General features: G+C 42.0%; 1 protein-coding gene across 3 annotated transcripts; it reads right to left on the bottom strand.

Moving 5' to 3' along the window:
* On the bottom strand, positions 1 to 24,161 carry METTL11B (methyltransferase like 11B). 3 transcript variants are annotated; one of them, XR_001556808.2, is made up of 5 exons: positions 23,063 to 23,450; positions 16,459 to 16,634; positions 10,422 to 10,671; positions 4,565 to 6,960; positions 443 to 2,447 (listed from the first exon to the last, which is right to left on the bottom strand). XR_001556808.2 is itself a non-coding variant. In XM_015869814.2 (4 exons), the coding sequence occupies exons 1-4, from the start codon at positions 23,316 to 23,318 to the stop codon at positions 6,686 to 6,688; spliced, it is 957 nt and encodes a 318-aa protein (XP_015725300.1). In that variant the 5' UTR covers positions 23,319 to 23,450; the 3' UTR covers positions 417 to 6,685. The 3 variants fall into 3 exon arrangements, 2 of the variants coding, with proteins under 2 accessions (XP_015725301.1, XP_015725300.1); XM_015869814.2 differs by having other exon boundaries at positions 417 to 6,960; XM_015869815.2 differs by lacking the exon at positions 16,459 to 16,634 and having other exon boundaries at positions 1 to 6,960; positions 23,063 to 24,161.
* Between the last annotated feature and the right edge of the window lie 1,353 nt (positions 24,162 to 25,514).

Raw genomic sequence — 25,514 nt, 5'->3', positions numbered from 1 at the left:
AACATGCTCTGATGCTGGAATGCTGGAGGCCATACAGTCCTGACTGTTAGCAGATCCGACTACTCAAGAAGGCAATCAAGGAAATGAGTCTACTGATTCCTAAATCCTTATGGTTTGGTACATGTACCTGTACTCCCTGTTACATGGCTGGTTCAGGTCACCAGAACGATGTGCTCACACATCTTTTGTGAGACACTACTTGTATTTTGTGTAGAGAATGAAGTCTGCTGGGGATGACAGGACAAAACTGCCTGTGTTGAAGGAGCCCAGAAGAAATAATCAGTTACTAATCTCAGCTACGTTAGGGAACAGGCAGGGTTTGCTCTGCCCACTGAATCATAATTGCTGCACGCTGTGAACTAAAGGTTGTTTCAGACATCATTTAGGAGACTGCAAAGATTAAGGGGGACAGAAAGATGGGGACTGAATCCTACCTGAGCAGTGAAAAAACTTATTGGAGGGTGAGAAAGTGCTTCTTTGCTCAAGTCCCTCTACCCTGGCATCCAGCAAGGTAGGGGGGTTATATAGCCTAATCCCAGAGTAGGGGGCAAGTCTGATAGCACCCAAAGAGAAGTCTTTCCAATGGCCTGTTTTGCCTTTGATAACCGGTCAGAGTTGCCCCTCTCACCAAATCAAGGCAGCCCCAAAATGGTTCCTCTGGGAACATAAATGTTTTACTGAATCACTTAGTTTCTCTTGATGACTGCTGCTTCAGACTCTCTGCTGCTGGATCCCAGTGGGGATTTTGTTGATGGGGGTTTATTGACTTCTTGTTACCTTGAAGTTTCTGCAGTGGCAAGAATCACAGGTAACTCCTGGAGTCTGTTTATTTTATGGGTTGTGTTTTTAAGAGTTTGCAACGGTACCCTAATTTCAGGAGAAGCCACTTGTTTATTTAGCAATGCACACATGCACTGATTCATAAATAAAACCCCAGCGTACCACCTAGAATCTTCACTTTGGTCCTCAGTAGAAACTTTTAGCCCCAAGGCCATTAGGTCATCTTAGCTGATCCTACGTACCACATCACAAATCCTCATGATTGAGAGGTGTAAGATTTGGGCACCGTACTTCAGAGAGACTAGGGTAGCCCCACATGGAAGTAAGACATGCCAGGTGTCCCTCAGGAGATCCTGCCACAGGGTGCTGGGATGGAGCCAAGTTCAGCAAATGACATCCAATGCAGGTCTGGAAATATTCTTGGCAAACCCTGCTGGACTATTTATTTGTGTGCTGGAGGATCCAGATTACACAACAGTCACCATCCTTCTGCAGCTGATGATCCATTCAAAGCTGACAAGCCACATATATTTCAAGGACCACAGGTCACCCTAGTAAATACAAGCTGTCTATTCAACATATATGCAACACATCTGTAAGACTGTTAACTGTGTGCACACACAAATACGTATCTTCCTACCTCCACTTAAGCACTTAAGGGCTTCCAAATCTGGTCTCCCAGATAATTCTGTAAGCTTATTCTTGCATGAAGCTTAGGTTCTTAGAACCCAGATCTTCAGAGACCTATAAGAATCCACAGACCAGCAAGTGTCCATTAAGTGCACTTATAAGATTCCTTCAAATATCTCCAAAAACCTTAATCTTAGGAGCTTGAAAATACCAGGTTGGTTCAAAAAGCCTGAAAATTCAACGTTTCTCGAAAGGAGACATGGAAGAGAGATGCTCCACTGATTTTCTGGTTTTATTTTTGCTGCAGGTGTACACCAGGTTGTACTAATGCTTCATCACGATCAGAAGCTGTATATGTTTGTGAGCACAGTATTCAGCCTGAGTCCTCTCTGCAGGACATACCAGGTTGGCCCAGTAAGCAGGCTAACCACAGACACGCTGTTTCAATCTGCTCTGAGCACAAACAGAGTAAGTTCATGTCTGCCTGCAAAACACTCCGTAGTTCCTGTAGTGGCCTAATTCGTGGAGGTGTTAATCACTCACAGCTCCCACTTACAGAGAACTGTAATGCAGCCCAGCTCACTCTTCTGTGCCTCAGTTTCCTCATCCAAGTCACAATGACAACATATGCTTCAAGGTCCAGGGATGTACATTGTCAACCAAATATTATTTATGGTGATGATGAGAATGTGAGCTTTGTACAAAGGTCTGGGAATGCCTACTTGACATCAACTGAAAAAGATGGGTATTAACACCCATATTTGAAATACAGTGTGTTGTTATTGCTCCCAGATAAACAGAATTACCTCCTCTTAAAATCAAAGGTAATTCATTTTATTTCAGTGAGATGCGGCAATGTCCACAGAGAACAAATCACTTTTGACAAGTGGAGGAGGAATGCCTTGGCAAGTTAGAAGAAACATCAAAGGAAGAGAAGAAGAATGGGATGCAAGACAACTGAATTTAGTTACACGTAACAGTCACGTTCCTCTGGACAGACCTACTGTCTGATATGCCATCCTAAACACTCTGGAGACCTGGATAAAGGGAATGGAAAACAAACAAGAAAATGGTATAAAGGTGCTCAGATCACTTTGAGGTGTAACTGATCCATCTTTTATCAGTTGCCACTATGTCAACTGATTACGGTAGTATGATAACATTCCTCACTTTAATGTTGTGCCCCAGTACCACAACTGACTTTTAATGGGTGTTTCAATACCCACGCCCACACTCTTGGCTGGTTTCAACAGACACAGCTCCGCAGGTCACACTGCACTTCTGCTTATCATTGATAAAGAAGTTACTAACTCAGTTATAAGGATGTGCTTTCATTCCTACAGCAACTGAGGAGAGAGGATACTCTCCTACTTCAAGCCAGTTCACTCTGAGGTGGTGTGAATTGCTCTAGAGATGCCAATTTTCCTGCCTGTCAAAGAGCCTAAGGTGGCTTTTCCCTAAGCCAGGCACAGCGAAGATGCCTGAAATGATGCAATACACCTGAAGAAAAACAGTTCGTGCAAATACTTCTTGACAGCACAGTGCTTGAAATTACTCTCCTCTGGAAACTGCTGACTTGTTTCACTAAATTTGGGGCCAGGAAATGTATGGAATTTATTATTTTGTAGGAAACTAATGCTTCACTTCAACTATTACAACACTATATCACGTAATATTTAAAATATCATCTCACATAGCCTTTAAGTTTAGATTAAATTATATAAATATCCAAACAAGGAAGTCAAACTAAGAATTTTGATATGATCATTTCTGAAACAAAATATTTTAGAATATCCATTCAGCAACATGTTTCAAAACGATGGCTCTCCCTTCCAATTAGAAGACATTTGTAATGTCTGAGTTGCTTTCTGAACACAAATAGCTTGAGCTGTGATGGTTGCAGGAGCTTCACAGTTGGGATTGCTGTTCAGACTGCTGTTACAATTGGTTCTGTATTGTGTTTTGGTTCCAGTAGCACATAGGGGCTACTGTCAGGGCTAAGGAATCTCTTTGGCAAGGAATCTCTTGTTCCTTATGTTACATTCCTCATTCATACATTAAATGACACCAGCTTTCAGTCGTGTAGAAAATAAGCATCAGGCCTGATATGGGACAACCAGACATTATGAAGAGCTTTGGCAGTGGCACAGCAGAGGTGAGCTCTAGCTAAGAGAATGCTTAAGTACTGTTTGCCTGGGAGTAATATCTGATTGAAGGACTATTTTGTTAATTTGTTAATTAACTGTCAGTGGTAAATGATGGTTCGAGCTTGTTCTGTGAAACTTGCTTCAGCTAGGGTACTGATATTGGATTAAATTCCACTGGCAAACTGATAAGCTAAAGATTTAAATGCATGTTTGAAATAATCTGGAAGTTGAGGCAGAGCAACTGAGTTCTTATTCAGTCTTTGAACACCAAAGAGCAACTGATGCATGCATGGTTTCTAAGCAAGATCCTCTGTTTGAAATTTGTGATTCATTATTATTATTATTACATTCTACAGTAAAGTCCAGAGAGGCCAGAACTTTTAAACCAAGAATGGCCCTTACCCAAATTCATGAACTTTTGTAAGAGTGTAACACTGCCTATGGTGGTTAACTGTGAATTTTTAAATTAAAATATACTTGGAAAAGGAGGAAAACAAAATATTATTCTGTCATAAGCAATCCCATGCATCTGTGCCCCTGGGGGGCTTGTGTTTCTTTACTCTTGAGGTTCATTATGTCACCAGAAAAGCTTTAATATTTTACTGTGGAAGCAACATAGCCATGAAACATTAATTTTCAGGAATGTGGTAACCATGAAATATGCGTTTTTCTACTAAATTAAGAATTGACTTGGCTCCATTCCCCATTAACTATTAACATAGTTAAAATAACTAATTTTCATTACATGTTTACACATGTATAGTCTAGAAATTAAAATAAGAAAGACATACAAAATTCAGAAAGAACTTTTACTTTGAAAAATCTATTTCACTGATAGTGATAGCAGACATTTATATTCTACCTTTCGTTCTAACCCCTTTTCATGAGGTAGTCCTCATGAAAGTCCACCTTGGGACAGCACCTCTCCAGCGCGTAAGTGAAGAGCTGATGTATTCTATAAAGTAATAGCTGGCAGCTACAACTTAGAGTCGTATAAAATCATTTACCTCCCTATTTCCACAGTGCTGTTCTCTTGCCATTGAAGTGACCAACATCATTCAGATAAGCCTGGCACAGACATGAGGATTTCCAGTAGTCCCCAGACTATAACATGCGCCATGACAGAAGTTTCTGGCTGGAAGAAAAAAATGATTTAGAACCAATTAATTCGTAATGCATACCTAGGACTTTTAAATATTTGTTATTGCTAATGAGTGTAGCTAACTATAGGACTGATATGTCTGTCCTGTAAAACAAATGAATGGTTTTCCTTCGAATTTCTGCACATATTCACTCAATCATAGCACCAGCTTTTAATTGGTGCTAAAATGGAATGAAAGAATTCTAGTGGTTGAATGGGAATTAAAAGCCCTTATCCCAAGGGACAATTCCGGAACAAAAATTGTCACCTAGTGTTTTATCACTGCATGTTACATTTACAGTCATTACCAGCTGATTCAAACAGAAGAATTAACCAAGATATTCTAGACACATTTGTGTCATGGGAACCATAGGTTCCTATGTTACATGACATGACAGAATATTCACCAAATCACCAGAGCTGTTTTCATTAATGCTACAATTAGTAATGGCACATTAAAAAAAACAAAAAACAACAATTACTGGGTAAGATTTGATGGCAGGAAGCCCTATGCCATAAATTGGAAACTCTCAACGTGTGCTATCATATTGCCAGAGAAGATGAGCTACACAATTAAATCAAAACTGGAGATTTGTTATTGAAGGATGGCAAAAAGAACTAAAACCCAACTGAGAAGTTCCCCAGTCTTGTTATCGTTGGGCTTCTATGCGAGTTAATCTAACACAGATGACAATATTTGACAAAGACAATTGTGCATACAGCCATGTGGAGGATGTTTCATAGAACCCTTTCCATCTGAACACGGACATCTGTCATAATGCAACTCTCCAAAAAGCCCATTGAGTTGTTCCAGGATGGCAGGTGAATAAAACAAAACAAAACAATAATCCTGAAAGAGTCAGAGCAGTCCATTTTGAACAAGCCATATTTACATTTCATCTCATTTACATTTTTTGCTGCATTATAATAACAAATATTTAAAAAGCAAATTATTTTAATGCAAAGGAAACGTTTGATTCCATCCATATTTCTCATTAGGACTACGACTGTTCTTCGTTTACAGAGAATTTCAAAACTGCCTCCTCTTGCACTTGTCCTTCGCAAAAGGAACTCTGTCCTCTCAAAGTGCTTTCTGTGCCTGTATGAAAGGGACAAGAATCTCAATGTGTAATTTCTGTGAGCTCTAAGGAGCCGGTATGCGTGTTAGTATTGTCAAATCCAGGCTTATACAGCTGCTGTTTGAATATAAATCATAGATGCTTTTGGGTTACTAACACCCTCTGCAATTTAGTACAGTTGTTAATTAATACAATACTGTATTAGTTCTTCTTGCAGTCTTACGATTAACACCCCATGAAATCCCATTAGCTCTGCATATGGTGCCAGATTTGCTCTGAATGTGGGAAAGAAAGAAATTTACAGTGGTATGAATAATAAAGAGATGCTTTCAAGTGGTTTCCACTGTGAACATTTTGAAGAAACATTTTCCAGAAAGTGGATTGTGGGGTAATCTTTTCACAGATTTTCAATACAAACATGCTTATATGTCTTATAATCTTTTCCCTGGAGCAAGAATATCCTTATGCGCCACTACTGTTATACAGCAGAAACATAAGCAAGGCATGTTAGGTTTTCCAGAAGTTATTTGAGTATTCAGCTTCAGTGATCTGACAGATTCTTCTTAACTTCCAGGAAAATACAGATGCCACAGTGAAAATCAGCCTTATTTGTTAACCCCTCAAAAAACTCTACTTAGTTGAGTTTTGTCTTAATATTGGCTCTTTAATGAAAGAGAAATCTGACAAGGAGCAGTCAGAAAGTCTTTTACAAATGGTGACGCAGGCAGGATTTAGAAGCAGACTATTGCCTGGAGAGGCTGGCTCAATTCTCTCTTGATCCTTCATAAGTCGCTGCCTTACAATTACAGTGGTAGCAGTACATAGCTAGTAGTATTCTAGCAGGTGCTTTTCTTCCCCTTTGTCCTTCCCAGCTCTGTCATTCATCTGTAGTCCATCCTCCACTGCCATCAGGAATGGGCAGGACGTTTTTGCATGGCCAACATCCAGACAGGGACACACTGCTCAGGGAACCCCTCCTGCCTCTCCTCTTGCAGGATGACGAGTCCACTCATTTCAATGAGGCTGCGGAGGATGTTCAGGTCTCGGATCACACTACTGTCCAGGCAATCCAGGATACAGCCCTCCCTGGCTACATTGTCCTTGAGAATGATAACACCGTTATCTTTCAAGCCTTTCTGGCACCGGATGAGAAATTTCAGGAGATCTTTATCTGTCAGATATCCTACAGGTGAAAAGATGGAAGACAGATCACTATTAACCACTCACACAGACTTCCTCTGAACATATCATAACAGTGCCTTGATTTGATTCGCCATTTCATTGCTGGAATAGTTACAGATCTGCCAGACTTCAGAATGAAAACCTGGGCAAATCAATAAGATCAACGGTTACAAACTCAAATTGATATTTATGATCCATATTAGCAGCAGCAACAGATGTAGACAGAAGTCAATGGGGATAGCAGAGAAAATAGTGGGTGCTGAAGGGTTCTTTAATCTGGTGGTTAAAGTCATAATAAGAATCACTGGCAGGAAGCTGGAACCAAAGAAATTCAAACTGGAAATAAGAGACAACTGTTTTAACAGTGTAAGTAGCTACCAATTGGAAACTAGCAACACAAGCGGTGGATTTACCACCTCTTGAAGTCCTCAAATCCAGTGTAGCTGACTTTCTCAAGTTAACATTTAAATGAACACAAACCATTCAGTACAAGGGTAAAACAATGGCAAGTGATATAAAATAGGCCAAATTTGATAACCTACAGTAACTTCTGGCTTTGTATGCTACAAATTTCTATATGCATCCATCAAAGCAGCTGTGGATTACAACCAAACTGCCAAATAAACTCTCTATATTACTCCATACTGTTCTGATTTCTGCATATAACATATTTAAATACAGTATTTTTTAACATGTTATTGAGATTTTGTACCCTTCCTTCTCAAAGACCAATAATTCTGTTAACATCAGAAGAGGGGGGCTCAGAGAAGAGCAAAGTGAGAACTCTCACATATGAAAGCTATTTAAAATGAATTAACAAGGGCAGGTGGTCAAAAACTGAATGAAAAACTCCAAAAAGTTGCTTCTAATTTCTAGTCAAAATATTTAGTTTTCTTCGTGGTAGTCCTAAACTTTTATGAATGCAAGCTGTCATTTCAAAACCACATTTTGATATAGCTTGTCAGTTGGTTTTGTTTTATTTTAACTACTTCCCTCTCACTAATGAGAAAGACTCAGAACCAAAAAGCTGAATACCTTCCAAATTTGCAGTTTCAGTTTGAAATTTAAACTTTCATTTTTACTCCTTTAAAAAGAAAGAACCTGAGCTGATTTCATTACGTATATGTAAGACAAATCAGGATTGCATGGGTTAGATTCTTTGAAGCATTTTGCTGCTCTTAGCCTAATTTTTAGCCCAGTTTCCTCCTCCAAAAATGAGATGATCTTCCTTGTGTTGCTAACTGCTCCATTCCACCAAAAAGCATTGAGCTTGTTGGCATTTTTATCCAAATTTAAGGTGGTAGTAGAAACTTGGTTAATACTTAAGACCACTATTTAAGTCATGCAATTGATGGCTGAAAGGTGGAAGGAGATCCAGATCTGCTAGCCTAAAGGCATGTGCTGCTTTTGTCATTGATAACACACAAGTAATAAGCACAGCTTCAGTCACATCTTCATTCATTCTGCCTCACGTTGCGATGGGTTTGTTCATGCAATGAGGCAGGAGCAATGGTTGGCTGTTCGAAAAGAACATAAGTACAAAGGAAAATGATACTGTTCTGAAGCAACTTGCTTGTATAGCTATAGAGGAACAGCCTATTCTAAAACCAATCTCATTACTTTTTAAGACTATGTATAAAGTGACAGCTCTTAAGATCTCCTGTATTAATCTTTCTGCCCTGGCCCAGCAAGAAAGGATTTTTCCAGGGTTTTGACATGGAGCTGTTCAAGACTCCTCTTCTGCTTTAGAATAATGAGTCCTGCCCACTGGAACTGCACAAAGGACATTTTGCAGCGGTAGAGGTTTTTAAAAAAAACAGCGTGGAAAAATATCTATTAAAAATGGTATTTCTGACTGATTAAGACAGGAGAATGAAAAGTTGACTTTCCAGATCACTTTCAATTCACTTCTCTTGTAGCTGTACGAATATTCTGTTCACTTACAGCCTTACAACGCTTTTCATGCATGGATCACTGCACACTTTACGGAAGTAATTAATTCTCATACCATTGCTTTAGGTAGAAGGGGGGAAAAATGGAGCAAGGAACAGAACCCACACTGTCTAATTGCTTGTCAGCTGCTCTTACTGTTACAGTGCACTCACTGGGGTGAATGGAGGAGAGGAAGCAGATATTTGTTATTTGTGGAGGAGTTGCTTTGGGACACAGCTAAGTGAACCTGTTTGATAAGCATTAGTGCATGTAACAGACACAGCCATCTGCAGATAGGTTTTGGTGATTTCACCATGTTTTTTTCAAAGCTTGTTTCCTAAATCATTCCCGGGTATCAATAAATGATCATCGGATTCAGAAATGCACCTGGGAACATCAGTATGAAGGAGGGACACCCACTGGCAGAGTGAAGAAAGGACTAAAGGGATATCCCTGAAGGGGCACTTAGCCTAATGTGTTCTATGTGTGACGGGTATATGACATGCCAGTGACTCCCACAAGATCTTTGCTGGGAACGTCCTACAGGATGCCAAGCTGCAATGCATAAGTGGTAAATCCTGGGTGGAAAGTGACTTTTGGCAGAGGACCAAAGGAAGCTATCCTTAAATGCGGGTACTGTCAATCTTGTAAGCAAAAAACTCTACCACACATTCTGCATCCAAATGCTGGGGCTGCCCTGTCTGCAAAGGGGCACAGATGTCTCAAAAGGGTTCTTTCTCCTTGTGAGACTGTGTGGATGTCTAGAACACCTGATGACTCATGAAAAACATGGGCAAAGGGGTGTCCAAAACTGGCCAATATTCAAGAGGCCAAGAATGAGGGTCATACAATTCTCTCATATGCTTTTTTTTTCAGGTAGCCAAGCTTGATCCTCACATATTGGTACTGCCACGGTGTTACAGTCTTTTCTCCCACCACATGCCAGATGCAGAGGTGTTGACAGATCACTGCACACAGATGGTCAACCAACTCTATCTGTCTGCATTATTGGTAACTATGAGGGAGGATGGATTCCTGCTCAATATATAAGGCCCACATATACGACCTACTGCCCAGTTGCACTATAGTATGCAAACTGCTCCTGGTACATGTACTCTTTTCCAGAACATGGCCTAAAAAAAAGTAAGCTGATCTGTAGCCACTGGGCACGTGGCTGGGAGAACTCTCATAAGTCCACTGCAGGGTTTTCTTTTCCCCCTAGTTTTACAGGGAAAGATGACAAGTTTGAGAAGATATGGGCTGTGGGGACTGACTGACTCCATAGTAAAGCTACAGTACTGCAGGAGTTTTTTGTTTTGTTTCCTACTTGCTTGTCCTGGCTGCTATGGGATCAGGCAGTGGAACTGAATGAAGGCAGCACTTTGTGCTTCCAGCACTTGTCAGTCTTGGCCTGGCATCATCAAAACTTTGAGAATCTCTTTTTACATCTGCACCATTCTTTTAGTAGTAATTTCAGCACAGGCTGCGTAGTTCTGTGGCACTGGGCTGGATGAACAGCGCTGAACTAACCTGAAACCCACTGAATCCAGATGACATCATATCTTTGTGGGGCTGGAGTGAATTCCTGGAGGCTTTTGCAATAATACATTTCTACTCTGTCCTCCTCGCCCTGCAGGTAGTTCGGGACCTCAGCCAGGAAATTTTCCATCATATCCACCAGTTCCACACTCTTGAAAATTGGTAACAGGACATGCTTGCTGATCCGACCTATCCCAGAGCCACAGTCCAGGGCGCGGTTGGTGCCAGCTTTCCCCACCCCCTGTGAAACACAAGAAAATCATTTGAAATCTTAAAAATACTACCTGAAAGATCACAGCAACTGTGTTACCAGCTATGGCCTTCTGTCCACCTAGCCTAGCATCTTGTCTCTTTGCTTGTTCAGAGCAGTTACAAGATTGGTGAGAACTTGGACGCTGTCAGTACACCTCTGGATAGCTATTAAGCAGCTATGCTGCATTCCCAGATAATATCTAGATGCATTTTTTCCTCCATAATTACTTTCCCCAGCTGGGAGTGGAATCCAGTGACCTGTAGAACATCACACCAAGTGTCCAAGCCAGTAAGAGGAGTGAAGATAAACCTCCTCTCGTGCTCCAGCTGGCACACTTTTTCCCACCCCTATGACTTGACATTGTCTGCATCAAGTTCTCCTCCTCAACACCCTGCACCCCAGATCTCCAATAGACACCATGCACTTGGAGCTGCAAAACACAGTCTAAAAAGATGATGGGATTTCTCCATTGCAGTCCTGTATTTATTGCTGCTTTTGCTTGATGCACAAATTCCCAGCTTTCTCAAAATCGCTGCTGGTCTTCATAATGTCCTTACAACTCCATTAGCCATGTACCCTTATCTCACAGCCAACTGCATGGCTAGGTCAGTCTTATTAAATTCTGAGCCCAGACCAAACAAAAGAATAAGCACATACTAAACACTACAGAGCACAGAACATCTAAGGTATCCATGGACATATCTGCAGAGACAGTGTCCTTGTGATCTGAGTGCAGATTTCAAAACAAGTTGTGTTTGAACAAAGATCTTGGAGATTTAGCTAACTTATGACAACACAAAAGTTTGGACTGGAGCATATTCAGAATTTCTTCTTTAAACATAGAAACAAGCAAAATGACTGAGTAGACTTTGCCCAACTTCTCTTTTTCTTTTTATTCCTAAATATCATCTCTGGATAGAGATCAGACAAGAAAAAATTGTGGCACAAAGGATATGCCTGTGAGAAAATAATGAGTTACTGTAAAGGGATCTTCATAATGAAAGCTGTATTTCACTCCTAAAGCTTCCATTCTAGCTATAAAAAGGCTCTTAAGAGCGTGCTGCTGTTGTGTAAAACAGAAATTATAAGTCTGTACAGGCGGTGGCTGTGGAATTGGGGCTCCCCTGGCCAAAGTTATCTGTTAAACAAATATATTAAAAGCGAATGTAAACAGCTTTTCCCTGTCCCTGGAAGTGAGAGCTGAAGCAAAACCTATGGGCCAAAGTCCCTGCCGCAACTCCACTGCTTTTAAATGAAATAAGGCCAGGAAGAGCCTAGCTCTTTCTGCTTACTGGGAGACCCCCCCAACCCCACCCCCCATGTAATGATTAAGCATAAATCACATAACTCACTGCTTTTTTGGCCTTGCTTCAGTGGGTAATTCAGGAAATTATTAAGGTCAAAGGACAGTACTGTCAATGACATGACTATGAATAGCTCAGCTGAACATCTACAGTTACACGGAGTAACAGTAGAAAGAGCACAAGGACCCGAAAGGCTCTCACCAGCCTCTGGAGCTGCTGGTCCCAATTTGTATACCCAGGAAGATTAATCTCCTGATATGTGCAAGAATCCACAAGCCTCCAACCTTATTGGACTCTGGAGACGACCTGTTTGTAGTTAGCCAGAAAATGTGAGCTATTCTTCATTCACAGGCTGCGCTAGGAGCATGTGGCTTTTACTGAGGACCAGACTAAGCTGTAACAGAGTCCATGAAAAGAGAAGAAACTTTGTCTCAGACCTTTACGAGGTCAATTTCCATACTGTTTGATGGTAGATACACATAGGCCGAAGCTGACGTGATTAAGTAAAACACTTCAAGAGAGCTGCTGGTGAGAAAGCAGGAATTGTTTAGCAAAAAAGCTAGAGAAATTAGCCTAAAAGCCACATGACTTCTCTGGCTTTGATACCAGTGTTTCAGAGAACCTATAGTCACAGTACCTTACCAAAAACTGTGAGTTCATCTCCCATGAGATGTGTCACAGCAAGGACCTGTGATGACACATCTCCATTTGTCATCAAGGAGGAAAGGAAACAACTATGGGAGCTGAGGCTCAATCCCACACTTACTGACAGGGAGCGAGAGTACCAGGCAGTCAGACAAGAAGCCCTGCAAAGCACCACAGCTCTGTCTGCAATGAAAATGTTGACATAATTCCATGTTCAGCTAATATATTTTCAGTTTGGGAGTGCTCAGAGCTTTGACAGGGTATTAACATTTTCTTTGGAAGGCAATCATTTTCCCAAAAGCCTAATTGAGTTGAAAACTAGACTTCTTATTTAAAGAAATAGTGTAAATGAAAATTTTAAGCCAGAGCAGCCTTCAAAATTTAAGATTGACTGCTTCTCTGCTTACATGCTTCCTGTTGCTCTGAATCACTGTCATTGAGGACATGTACACACCCATGTGCTCTGCTGTGGAACTGAATAGGGCACTCACGAAAGTTCATTAGGTATGAAGGATCTGTGGCATGTTTTTGATGCTGCTACTTCAGGTCTTGGAAAGGCAGGAAGGCAGTTTAGATATGAAGGGAAAGGAAAGAAATTACAGTTCAATATATAGTTTAAAAAAAACAGTAATTTTCTTTCTTTATACAAATATCAGGTTTTGAACAAAATCTCTTCCATCTCCCTGATCAAACAGAAGAAAAATCACTTTCCAGAAGTTCTTCATTCAGCAGGTTTCCATTTAGAAGGCTGAACCAAAGACAGGGCAGAAAGGAAGATAGGTTTTGGGGGGGTAGAAAGGAACAATACAATCCCCATCTGTACTATTTCACCCACCTATAGATCATGAATGTTCTTCAATTAATGGTTCTTTGTTGTTGTTGTTGTTTTTAAAAGATTACCTCTGGATTAGGCACTTGAAAACACAGTGTCTATATGGACATCAAAGCTTGAACTGGCCTGAATACATTGCAATGGTATAGCTCTGCTGATAACCCTTCAAGTATGACTGCACTGAAGACAACCTATAGCTTGTCTATATAGCACTGTTGGCTCATGTTCTAACTCAAATGTTGCTCTTGGTTCGAGTTCTGCCCACACACACGTAAAACCTCTTAACTTGAGCACAGTGGCACTTTTAACTCAGTTTGACTCACCTGGGCAGGAGACAGGCTAAAATATAAGTGAAGTCCTTAGTTTTCTACTGCCTTTCTGTAATTCCTTCCATGTACCCAGGCAAGATAAACTCTCCCATGGTAAGGAAATCTATAGCTCAGTTTACAGTGGTGCTAAAAAACATGCTAAGAAATGCCATACAAGAAGGTACGCAACATCAGTCATAGAAGGGAAATGTCACTGTGTGGCATTTCCACACCAGCCAAACTAACTGAAGGGTAATTTGAGTGGAACTGGGCAACTGTTTTTTAAGGCGCACAACTTTTGCCAGAGAAAAAAAAGGTTTAGGAAGGAAAAAAACCCTGTGATATCAATACCTCAAATCTAGAGAGCAGTTTTAGCCAAGAAACATGGGAAAGAATGTTGAAAATGTTAAGATATTTCTTTCTGACTGCGTTCAAGGAAAGAAAATAACTTGTCAACTTCCCATTTCTAAACAGCATTTTTTAGTTTGGAACTGACATTATCTTAAGAAAACAGGAAAAATCAGAGGGCGAAACAATCAACAACCTAAATTCAATATGTTCGGTTGATCTGAGACTAATTTTCTGATTTCGTTGAACTGTGTTTATAAGCATAGCTTACATTTGGGTCAGCAAATTGTTTTCTTCTACTTTGATCGCCTTATTGGTAAAAAAAATCTTCAGATATGTAAATTTGGGAAGATGTGTCTCATATTATGTGTACAACAAGGTCACTACTACAGAAAGCCTGGAAATATCTTTATCTGATCAAGTCGGATTCAAATTGCAGTAGCAAGGAAGGAAAATAAACCATAAGTAACATAACTAATTGACTGGATCTTGAGAGAGGACAGGCTCTAATAAACTAAATCAGAATTAGCAAAACACGCAGATTCCTTTCTCTCTTATTTTTTTTCTTGTTTGATCTTGGCCATTCAGAATATCCTTTCTATCCCTGGCTAATAGTAGAAGCAGAAGCTCTGCTCTGGAGTATTTTGTATCTGTCATCGCACCTGATGCATTGGGTATGATTTCTCTTTGGCATGTGAAACTCTGCTACAGACTGCACTTCTTTCCTTTTTGGGTCTTGGAGATGAGAAAGCTTAACCGTGTGATATAAACTCGCTGTTCAGGAAACTGAATCTGTGTGATGTCTAGGAAGTGTGAAATCTTCCCCTGAGGACAGGCTTGTCCACCACGTGAATTCCAAATATCCTTAAAATAAGACATGTAAGATGTAAGGGATAAGCCTGGGGCTGGCTCTGAGTTTACAAGTTACGTTTAGTTTTTACTGAAAGTACCACTTTACTATCCTTCATCTTCTGAATTTCCTTTCTGTTTTCTTATTTTGTAAACAACTGAATACAGTGAGGCTTTGAGATGTAGTGAAACTGCTTTACAAAAATCCCACAGACTCAGCGAGGCCTTAAAATGCTGTGAAGCCATTAATACAAAAGCCTGTTAATAGAAATAAAGTAGCTGTTCACTTAGGTAACTGTGTGTTAGAGTCTGTCACATACAGTGAATTTTGCCATCAGTTGCTCTTCGCTGCTAGCCAGGATTTCTATCTGTTGTTAAACCACACTTATTTTTCATCCAAATCCATTTAAACTGTGCCCATTTTTATTTTATTTTTTTTACACACAACATCTCATTAACTTATTGAGCTTTTTTCCACAATAGGTCATTAAGGCTAAAAAAAAAAAGTCATCTAGTTAAGCAAAATTTGTACATTTGAGTAGAAAATGAAAGCTGTATGGTAGCATTATGTAGAACTTGTAATTTTGTGAGTAGGAAAACTTATGAAATACAGTTCCCTGTAACTTTGTGGGTTCCTTAGCATCTAATATAGTTGTTGAGCTAATTTCGCAGGCTTCTCATTTCACAAGAAGAGAAAGAGGCAGTTGGAAAACCATTGGGCCAAACTTTAAAACAAATTAGATTCCTAACAACACATTTAGGCATCAATGGGTTTATAGAAACCCAAATGCCAAAAGTGAAACTGCTATTCTAATCACTGCTAAAATCCCACTTTGCATCTCTTCGCACCCCAAGTCAAAGCAAACCTTTGAAGATCCTTACAGACCTTTAGATCTGCCTTCAAAGGTAAACGATAATACTGCAGCGATCAGGAAATCATGTTTTTCCACACGGGTACTTATTCTGCATGCTGCTAACAATGAGAGGGGAAGGAGGATTGGATTTTCTTGCAGCATTCTCAGAGAAAGACATCTATAAATAGACAAAACAGAACCTTGGCATCTTGTCTCAGCCATTTTCCCAAACAGAATGCAGGAATTTACACAGAAGTATCTCCCTCTGAAAACTAGCAAGGATTTTATCATGGAAAGCCTCAGTCCCACAGTGCTAATTAACCTCCCACCCCAGCTAAGATTGTGCTATCCTTGCACAATTCTCTTTGCAGCTTGAGAGTGTAAGAAAAGGATGCAAAACAGGTAAACAACACCACACAGCCAAGCAAAACGTGCACTCATGATGATGCGTGAGCTGGTCGAACACATGTAAATAGTATGTTCCTGGGCCCTATCACAGTCAATTGCATCATGAGCTTCATGCATATGAAATATGACATGCAGTGCCATTTAAAATACACGTGACTGGGCACGCTGCATGTCATTTATGACACATCACCGCTATCTCTTGCCAAAGATGGGATTAAATGACTCACCCCAACAAACTTCCTGAGAAACTCCCTGGAGGATTCAATGTCTATATTGGAGAGCTCAATGTAGTCTCCCATCATGCCCTCTTCTGTGGCTGGTACCTCCTGGTAGAAGTGTTTGGCCCTGGCGTAGAACTGCATCTCCCCATTGATAACTTGGCTTGTTAAGGCGTAAAGTTTCACTGCAAGCAGATAAATCATTATTTTCCTGTTAATGACACATTTCTGGGTTATTGTTCTGGAGGTATGGTGATGAAAATCAGTGAACCTAAGCTGAGGTTCCAAATTAACAAACCTCTGCTTCCAAAGCTGAGGTGGAAGGAAAGGTGTTAGATTTAATCCTGCAAGGCTCTGAAGGGGCACAGCACCCCAGAGTATATTCTGTGCCTGCCACACTCAGAACTCATTTGTCATTACCCAGTACTCTTTCACATCAGTGCAAAATCATTCCAGGTTTGAAGATGAACATTAATACCAAAGAGAGCAGTGGGATTAGTTTACCCCCAGAAGAGCTGTGGGCAGTGATTATTGCTGTTCGCAGTCACCACTTCCGCTGTCACAAACCTAACAGCTCCTTACAGCCTGCAGATTGCCATATATGCTTCCTAGCCATCAACAGCTGCACTGAGAGAGCAACAAGAGGAGTCTGAATGAATGAGGCACTTGCTTTGGTTTATTTTTAGTGACACTGTAAAGTCTGCGGCACTGTAAGTAAGTTGAACCAAGGAGCAGATGGCAATCTCAGGCCTAAGTGGCTGTACAGTGGGGAGACAATTTAGAAACAGCCCTAAATATTCTTCTGTCACGGGTCAAGATAATCAGAGAGTGTCATATCTGAAAGCTCCTGTGTGCCAGGGGGTTGGGTCTTTCCTTTCATCGCTCTGCTGCTTTGCTGGTAATACATAGCAATCATAAGTCTGAGACCATTCGATTCAATCCGAACATGTTTTGTATGGTTAAAGATGATCTCTCCCCAGTCTCTGAAGAACTGAGATCTATGAACTGCATGTAAGTTTTTCCATATTTGAAATGCATTGGCATATCAAAAGTAGTTATGTGTTGTATCTCAAAGTTCAGATTCAGAGAGACAAGAAATGGTTTGTTTGGAAACAATCTCCCCTGCTGTCTCATGCACATACAAGCATACAGGTGCTTCCCCACACGTGCAGTTATTCCCAGCCAGGCCTTCCAGCAAAAACACAACTACAAGCCCACGTGTGAAAGCTGAGCAGTAAGGAGTCACAATGGGAATAAGTCTGCAAGCACCATTCTGCATTGAGAGACCAGCTCCACTGCAGATGTTCAGCATGCTTAAGGAACTGAAAATGAGCAAGCAGCAAACAGCTTTCTGGTTAATAAAGGGAGATGTCGCTGTGGGCTGTGCAGACAGAGAGCTGCACCCAGATGCTATTAAGCATCTACCTTCTGTGCACTGCACCTTTCAGCTTCCAGACTTGCCCAGAAGCACTGCTGGCAAAGGGTCTGACAAAGCCATGCCTTGCTCACATTGCCTGCAGAAAAGGAATGATGCCCTCCGTGCACAGGATGAGAGTTAGGCCAGAGACCTGAACACAAGCCTGGAATGTATTTATGGAAGGCAAGCAAGCTCAGCAGGGAATGATAAGTGTATGCCTGCCCATCCCCAGCAGGAGAATGACATTTTGGCGGCAAATGAGGGGGGACAAAGGAAGTAGGACGAGGAATAATTACCACCAAGGACCACTCAGAACAGAATAGTGCTATTGGGTTACACATCAGCAGCATGCCCAGCATATCCTTCATCCAACAAAAGCAGCATTACCAGCCCCTCTTGTCATCACCTGCTTAAGTCAACTGCCGAACGGATACTATTAAAGCTTTAATCCATTACACATTTATGTTATGCCTGAGAAATTTATACCACAAGAAGCACTGAGCCCAGCAAGGGTCAAAACCTGGGAGTTTTACACACTCCACTGATTATATTCACATACTCAGAAGAAACCATTTAGCTGAAGAAATTAATATGAAGGGGGCAGCAGCCAATCCACTGTGCAACTTGGCCAGGGAGGCTCCCAGAGCATGGGAAATAAAGACTCCATTGGCAGTGGAGATTCTTCCAGTAAACGATCTCCATCCTCCCCTGGGAGTGGCACCAGCTTATTTTCTCCAGGTCTTTTTTTTCTCCGTTTCAGATGCCAGCCTGTCTGGTGAAAAGAACTGAACCTCTGGATGCTTGCTTTACAAGCTCTGCTTTATGAGAGCCCAGTGATCATTACTAGGGCTTGTTTAATGGAACTACCAGGGGACAGAGATTTATCCTGTTCCACTTGATTGAAAGGAGAGGCACTTACAGGCTGTCTGCACACTAGGTCAGGGTGCTGCAGGCAGCTGGCAGCACAAACAACAAATATTCAGGGTCTTTCTACTCCATACATGAGCTGAACCCAAGACAACACATGGAGCCGATATGCTGCTGTTCAGGATATCAGATCTGTGGCGTGTGCTCTCAGATTTCTCACTCAGAACCTGGATCAGACTCACAGGATGCCTGCAGGGATTTGCATGCACACACCAGCTGACTTCGGCTCCTCCCTGGCCAGCTGGGGCCCCACAGCCCTGCCTGACATGCTGGCATTTGAAACCAGCTCCACTCTGAACACTAGAGCATTTTCTGTACCCATCAAAACGTGCAAAGATCTTTTTATGCAAGTGCCTCACCTGAGGGCATGCAAGGACACAGGACCTGTACCCAAAGCCCGTCACAGTGACAGTCTCACGCACACTGTACGTGATCTATAGACTTCCACTTCTTGCTTCCTCAAGTATTTCTCCTCCCTCTCCTGAATTTGCAACCGTGCCAACTCTCCCAACCCACAACCCAATTTTCCAGACACAACCAATCAAGCTCACCTCTGATCTGCCTCGCAGCTGTGCCTGGCATGCAGGCTCCAGCAGCGGGACCAGAGGGAGCAGGAGCTTTGCCAGCTTGCAGGAATCTACCGCAAAAAGCAAAGTGTGAGGAGATGCACGTCCTTGGTGGCAGTTAGTGTTGCAGCTCTGCTCCAGTGTGCCTGCCCCTCATCACAGGACCTGTCTAGCCAGAGGCATCTTCCCAATCCACAGTCCATGCGGGACTATGTCCTGCATCAGGAAATGAAATACTTGTGAGATCTGTTACTGATACACAGCCCAATTTCAACATACTTTGCAAAGTAGGGCATAGACAGGACAGGATGATGGAGGTGTAAGTCTCTCACAGGGAGCAGCTTCCACAGGCAAGACTTTCAGTGTTAAGATAGGTTAGAAATGTGTCTCAAGCAAAGCAAGCAGAACCTTCTATCGTGGTGCTCTTTGTCTCTCAGCTGAACTTGCTGGCAAGACCCCCAAGCAGCAAAGGCTAAAGTGAGCCCACTGGCAAAGCACGCTGAGCACAGACACTGCCTGCCTAAAGGTCACCCCCAGTCAGGAGGTGTTAGAAATCTTCAGTCGCAGCAAACAGTCTGAATGCCAAACAGAGCTGAATGCCTTCCCCTAGACTAGATACACAACATCCACCTCGGCCCTTCTACCCCCCAGAGTCCAAAATCTTATCTTTTTTTTTTAAAATGGACCAGCTCAAAATTGTGTTTTGCTGCATCTGGTCTAAATCTCTGGTGCAATGGGATCCCTTAATGCATTGGATCAGGCACAGCCCCAACCTGCAGCAGGCTATTTTACAGCTCTTGGTTGCACAGCTTGCTCAGCTAAATCTCCCTGGCAGAAACAAATGTTGCGAATAATTTTTTTGAACTTTTTATTTGTGAACATTATTTTGTGGCTCCGACTGCTTTCTGCAAGATACTGAACTAATTCCATTTTGGCTAAGCATCCCTTTTAAATGCAACATCTGCTTTGCGCATCAGTTGAAAAATTGTTATCTGGGTGCAGAGCAAGATCCACCTCTCTTCTATGGCCTAAGAACTGTTTTATAGAGGCTGAACATCAGCACACCCCCAAAGCAGGCTTTACTTACAGACATGTGCCTCACATATTGAAATATTTGGCTCTTGGACTAATCATCTGAGTCTTCCACTGCAGATCTCACTCTCCTGGCACCACGTCCCTCAGCCCTTGGAACCACATGCATAATTTCCAGTATCTGAGTAGTTCTGTTAAAGTCCACTTAGCTTAGAAGCTTTCATACGCATTTGAGTACACTGTTGAATTTGGGCCTAAATAAAATGCTTTTTATTTATAAACATCACCCCAGTCTGCTAATTTTACACGATTCTCTTAACAGGCTGTGATACCAGATATGCTCTGCTCATAGGTAAACTTGGCTAAGTTTTCCACCACTGAACCTAGGAAAGGAGGGTGAGGGGTCTTGCACTGAAGTCAATTTTGTACCTTGCTGATCCTGGACTGCAGCAAGTTTCAATGTGAGGCCCGATTTTGGTGTTAATCACACTTAGGGTTAAGCACCCTGTAAAGTGCTCCGCTAGGTCACAGCCTTAGTGTTGTTTTAGCAGTTTAACACTGTTAACTCTGTGTAAGAGGTCTCTGGATCTCATCTTGAAATACAGTTAATTTCTGCTCAGTTCCACTCTGAGCTGAACTTCAAAATGGCATTTTGCAGGTATGTTCAGACTTGCCATATTCAGCTCTACATCACAGAGAGCACAGGAACACAGGACAGTCCAGACCAGAAGGCACCTAGGGAGGTTGCTGGTTCAAACTTCTGCTTGCAGCAGGGACAAGATTGAGATTCCTCTGGACTTTATTCAGGTCAGTTCTGAGAGCCTGCAGCAATGCAGAACTGCACAGCCTCCCTGGGCAACCTTTTCCAGCACCCTGACAATCCACAAACAGAAAGCTTTTCCTTACAGTCGCTCTGAACTTCTGCAGTTTGAATTTATGTCCATCATCTCTTGTCATCTGACCACAGTTGAAGAGCTTGGCTCTTCAGATCATGGATAAAGATGTTAAGCAGGACAGCTGCCTGTGAACACCAGTGATCTCAAGACCAAGTACAACGCATTAACCCTGACTTTCTAAGCCCAATGACCAAACTGTCATTACCTGTCTGGTTATGCACCCATCCACACCACACTGAGAGGATTCTCAGATGTGCCTTCACAGCATACAAGCTACCTCTCAGTGTCTGTCCTCATGCACCCTTTTACTCCGTGGCAGTACGCATAAACTCCATGTTCACATGGAGGCCAGACTCACGGTACCTTTTCCTTGGGGTCTTACTGATTTGGATACACTGGCAACAAAATGGAAAACTTGAGAGAAGTTGTAATAATGACTCAGAGCATTAAACATTTGGCAAAGGGACACTTGAGTCTAACAGGTAAACATTTTAGAGAGCTTGTTGGCTGAGAATGGAAATTCAAATAAAATTCAGACCAGAAATAAAATATGGGTTTAAGAGAGTGAAGCAATTAGACCTGGAAACAGCTTAATTACATACTGATGAGTTCTCAGTCATTTGCAGCCTTTAAGCCAAGTTATTTTTGTCTTCATAAATATATACTGTGACTCACTCATAAATTACAGGCACGATCCAGAAACTTTTATGTGAAATTTTAAGCTAGATATTCGTAACAGTACCTTCTAGCCATAAAGTATTCTACCAGAACTTACACTAACAGTTACACTGTAGGAAATCCTGCTCGGTTCCTAATATGTTGTGTTTATTTTCAAAATAAATGAAAGAATAACATTGTCATAGACTTCTTGAGATTACATTGACCTATAATTAACTTCCCTTCCTTTCCATTTTCCCTTTCTTTCCATCGTTCCTAGCTACCTACCACTAGGGACAGGAGTATTTACCTTGCATGTTTCATTTTAGATAGCTGCAGATATCACCGTATGTGAAAAGCCACATCAGAATACTAAGAAAACATGGAAATACTTTCTCTCTCTGCAGACTCATGAATTCTAGCATCCTGAGCAGGGTACTCAGCGGGGTCTGTACAATCTCACAGCATCAGGTAAGATAACCCACCTACCCACGTGGATATTCCAGTCAGGAAGGAGCCCTGCACATGAAATATTTTGGCATCCTGTATCTTTCACACATATTTGGCTGTAAAGAAATATTTTGGAAGCACTTTGCTCCTAGATAACAAACACTGGTCTGGACAGCGTGCTGCAGAGGTCTGGATCACAGAGACTTTTGATTAAGAAAAAATAATAACAGTCATTACTTTTCAAGCCTTTATCCACAGCAGTGCATAATACAAAGCTGAGGACGAATATCAAGCAACAGAAAGTAAGGCCTGACAGCTCTGCTGCTTTCAGTTTGTTCCTTCCAAGTTCCAAGTAGGTCAATTCATGTTTTATTTAAAGGTGAAAGTATCCTCACCCCAAAATCAAACTTTCTTAAGCTCTTGAGGTCTTTCTCATTCCTCCCCCACCCCAATCTATGGAGTATTTAAGTAAAAAAGTAAAACAGGATACTGAATTAGAGGGAGCTGAGAGAGTAACAAATGGTTTAAGCTAGACTGTAATCTCTCAAGCAGGGCTTCTCAAAACTACTACTTATTGTCACAAGTGCTGCACCCAGCTATCTAATACGACACGTCCTTCCAGATCATGGTAACGCACACACAAACACTCCTGCCCACCAGTTACTCACCCAGGGGAAGCGTTTCCAGCAGATAAAGGTAACACTGAAAGAAGTCATTCTGGATTGCCTTATGTAAGTCAAACGACATGCTGTGGCGACAGAGTTCTTCATCTGTCTTGTGCCAGCGGGACTTAAAAGCCAGATGTGCTGCTTTGTATGCCATGATGTTTCTCGCAAGGGTAGGCAGTGTTGTGGTTGGTGCTGTCTGAAGGGCCTGTCCTTCTGAAGAGGCAGAGTCATTTAAACTGTGGCAGTGTGCTGTCATTCTATATTGGGGTGTGTGTGCAGCAGTGCAGGGGGCGGAGGCGGGCGAGAGGGCAGTGAGAAACGCTGGCTCTTGGCACTTCCCTCAGAGTAATCCCTGGAGTGTCGCCCTCTGAAGCAAGCAGGTGCTGGAAAGTGATAAAAACCACGACCAGGAAATTGCTTAGCCAGGGTAAAAGTATATCGACTTCAAAAAAGAGCGCCTTTAGTTCAATTACACTTTTCTTAATCTGTGCAGCCTTCACTTCAAAGAAATTCAGATATTATCCAGGGTCTCCCACCTCTCTTTAATCTCACAAGGCAATTTTGTTTCTCTGTCTCTCCCTCAGTATTCTTCAGTTCAAGGGAAACCAAGAGGAAGGCCAGAAGATCAAAATGAGGCATACGTCTCTGTACAAGTTTGGTGCCCTAATAAGCTGCAATGACTGCATGCAACAAGGAAACAGTAGGCTTGTAACAATCAGAAAGATCAATGCACGGGAATGGTGATACAGGAGGTGTGATAACAAAGGGACTGGGGCAAAGGGAATGTGCTCACCCACCTCTGAAGATTGAGGCTCACAGGAAAACCTCCACAATGGAGGGATCTCCAACCAGAGATCCTTCTCCAATGGCATTCAGCCCTTAAATGAAGTTTCAGAATGGTGCAGCCAGGCCTCACCCCTTGCAGTCACCCAGCTGCATTGACTTCACCTGTGCTCCCAGGGCTGACCAGGTCCTCTCCCCAAGTGAATCAGTGGTTCTACATTTATACAAGGTTCAACATCATTCTTTGCCATTGTAGACAGCAGGGCAAACCACTTTCTAGCACTACAGGCTGCGCAAGTTCATGCAGTCTGATTAAATGGTACAGAGCAACTCTCATCCACAGAGGCTGGCTTCAAGAACCTGCTGTCTGGGAGCAGAGGGATGGTACAGCCTGGGAAGGGTAAGAGATGTTTGTTTTAGCTATCAAAACACACAGAACAACAAAAAGAGATAAACTGGCCATTTATTAACTTAGACAAATGTATAAAGTAAAAAGAGGGATGGTTCAGGCTATTACAACAGCAAAACTGTAAGATGAAAGGGAGTAGAGGCAAAGGCTGAAATGCTTTTAGGATGGAGAATGGAACACAGCACAAGGGAGCTGTATCCTCTAAGTGCATTACATCCCAGAGGAGGATCAGCCCCTCAACATGGAGGGCTGCTCTGCTTCAAAAGCTGTTTGCCACTCGGTGGTTCAGGCACTTGGTGTGGTGTAGCTTCAAGCCTGCGGAGCTGCAAAGGTACCTGCCAAGGGGATGAGGATTTTGTGCTGATGGCACTGACCTCCAGGCATTGTGCTTGTGAGGGTCTCCTCTTTCAAGCTTTTTCTTCCAGTTTCTGCAGTGTAAGCACACTACAACACAGCAAGGCATGGTGAGAAAGCTGGATGTTTGCAACACAAAAATCTTCCTACCATATGTCCTAAGCAGTGCTGCAATTACCAACAAATGTCTGATCGAGCTTCTGAGCAAGGAGCTTCTGCCAAGAAAAATCTCTAGTATTTGGCTGCACCAGTGTATTTTTTAAAGAGACTCTGCCTTTATGAGATGATGCTAAGCAGCATTTAGCAAAGCATCTTAACTGGGTACTACTGCCTGTTTTATTTCTTTAGTTAACATTCCCAGTACACATTCTCACCTAGATGCATTGGCACATTGCTCTGCCATTTGATCCAGTCTATTTGATCATGCAAACATGTTGGCGAACAGATCAGTGAATAGATATAATGAAATCTAATTCAGAAAAATGCACTTTTCTTTCAAGTGGCATCAATTCCCCATTCCAGCCATCAGCTGACACAAGGGAATTTGTCATACGCTACAACACGAGGCTGGAACACTTATGTGATGGCAGTGGCAAAAGAGTCACAAAACACAGCAACCTTTGCAATAACGCAGCTCTCCTCCTTGTATCCTGTCAGGTGAGCGCTGGATCTGGTTGTCTAAAAGCCAAATGCAATCAAAGTACTGGAAGATGCATTTCTATGGTCTGATTCCTCCCTGCTCTTAAATTTCCTCTGTTGCGGTCTCTGCTGTGCCATTTCAGCTTGCTATATCAGCTCACCTTCTCTGTCTGGTCAGCACCGTGAACAAGCTCAGTGCAGAGATTAGAGTTACCAGAAACATTAAAAAGAAAAAACAACAAAACAAAAGGCAGAAACAAGCAGCTG

The sequence above is a fragment of the Coturnix japonica genome, chromosome 8 (assembly GCF_001577835.2).
Source record: "Coturnix japonica isolate 7356 chromosome 8, Coturnix japonica 2.1, whole genome shotgun sequence".
Lineage (NCBI taxonomy): Eukaryota > Metazoa > Chordata > Aves > Galliformes > Phasianidae > Coturnix > Coturnix japonica.
This window is presented reverse-complemented; position numbering and strand designations above follow the sequence as displayed.

Coding starts and splice junctions, on each gene's coding strand:
- METTL11B (XM_015869814.2), bottom strand. CDS start 23,318: ATGACAGCACACTGCCACAGTTTAAATGACTCTGCCTCTTCAGAAGGA. Junction 16,635..23,062: donor GCTGGAAACGCTTCCCCTGG/GTGAGTAACTGG, acceptor ATCTGCTTGCAG/TGAAACTTTACGCCTTAACA. Junction 6,961..10,421: donor CTGGATTCAGTGGGTTTCAG/GTTAGTTCAGCG, acceptor TTTCACCTGTAG/GATATCTGACAGATAAAGAT.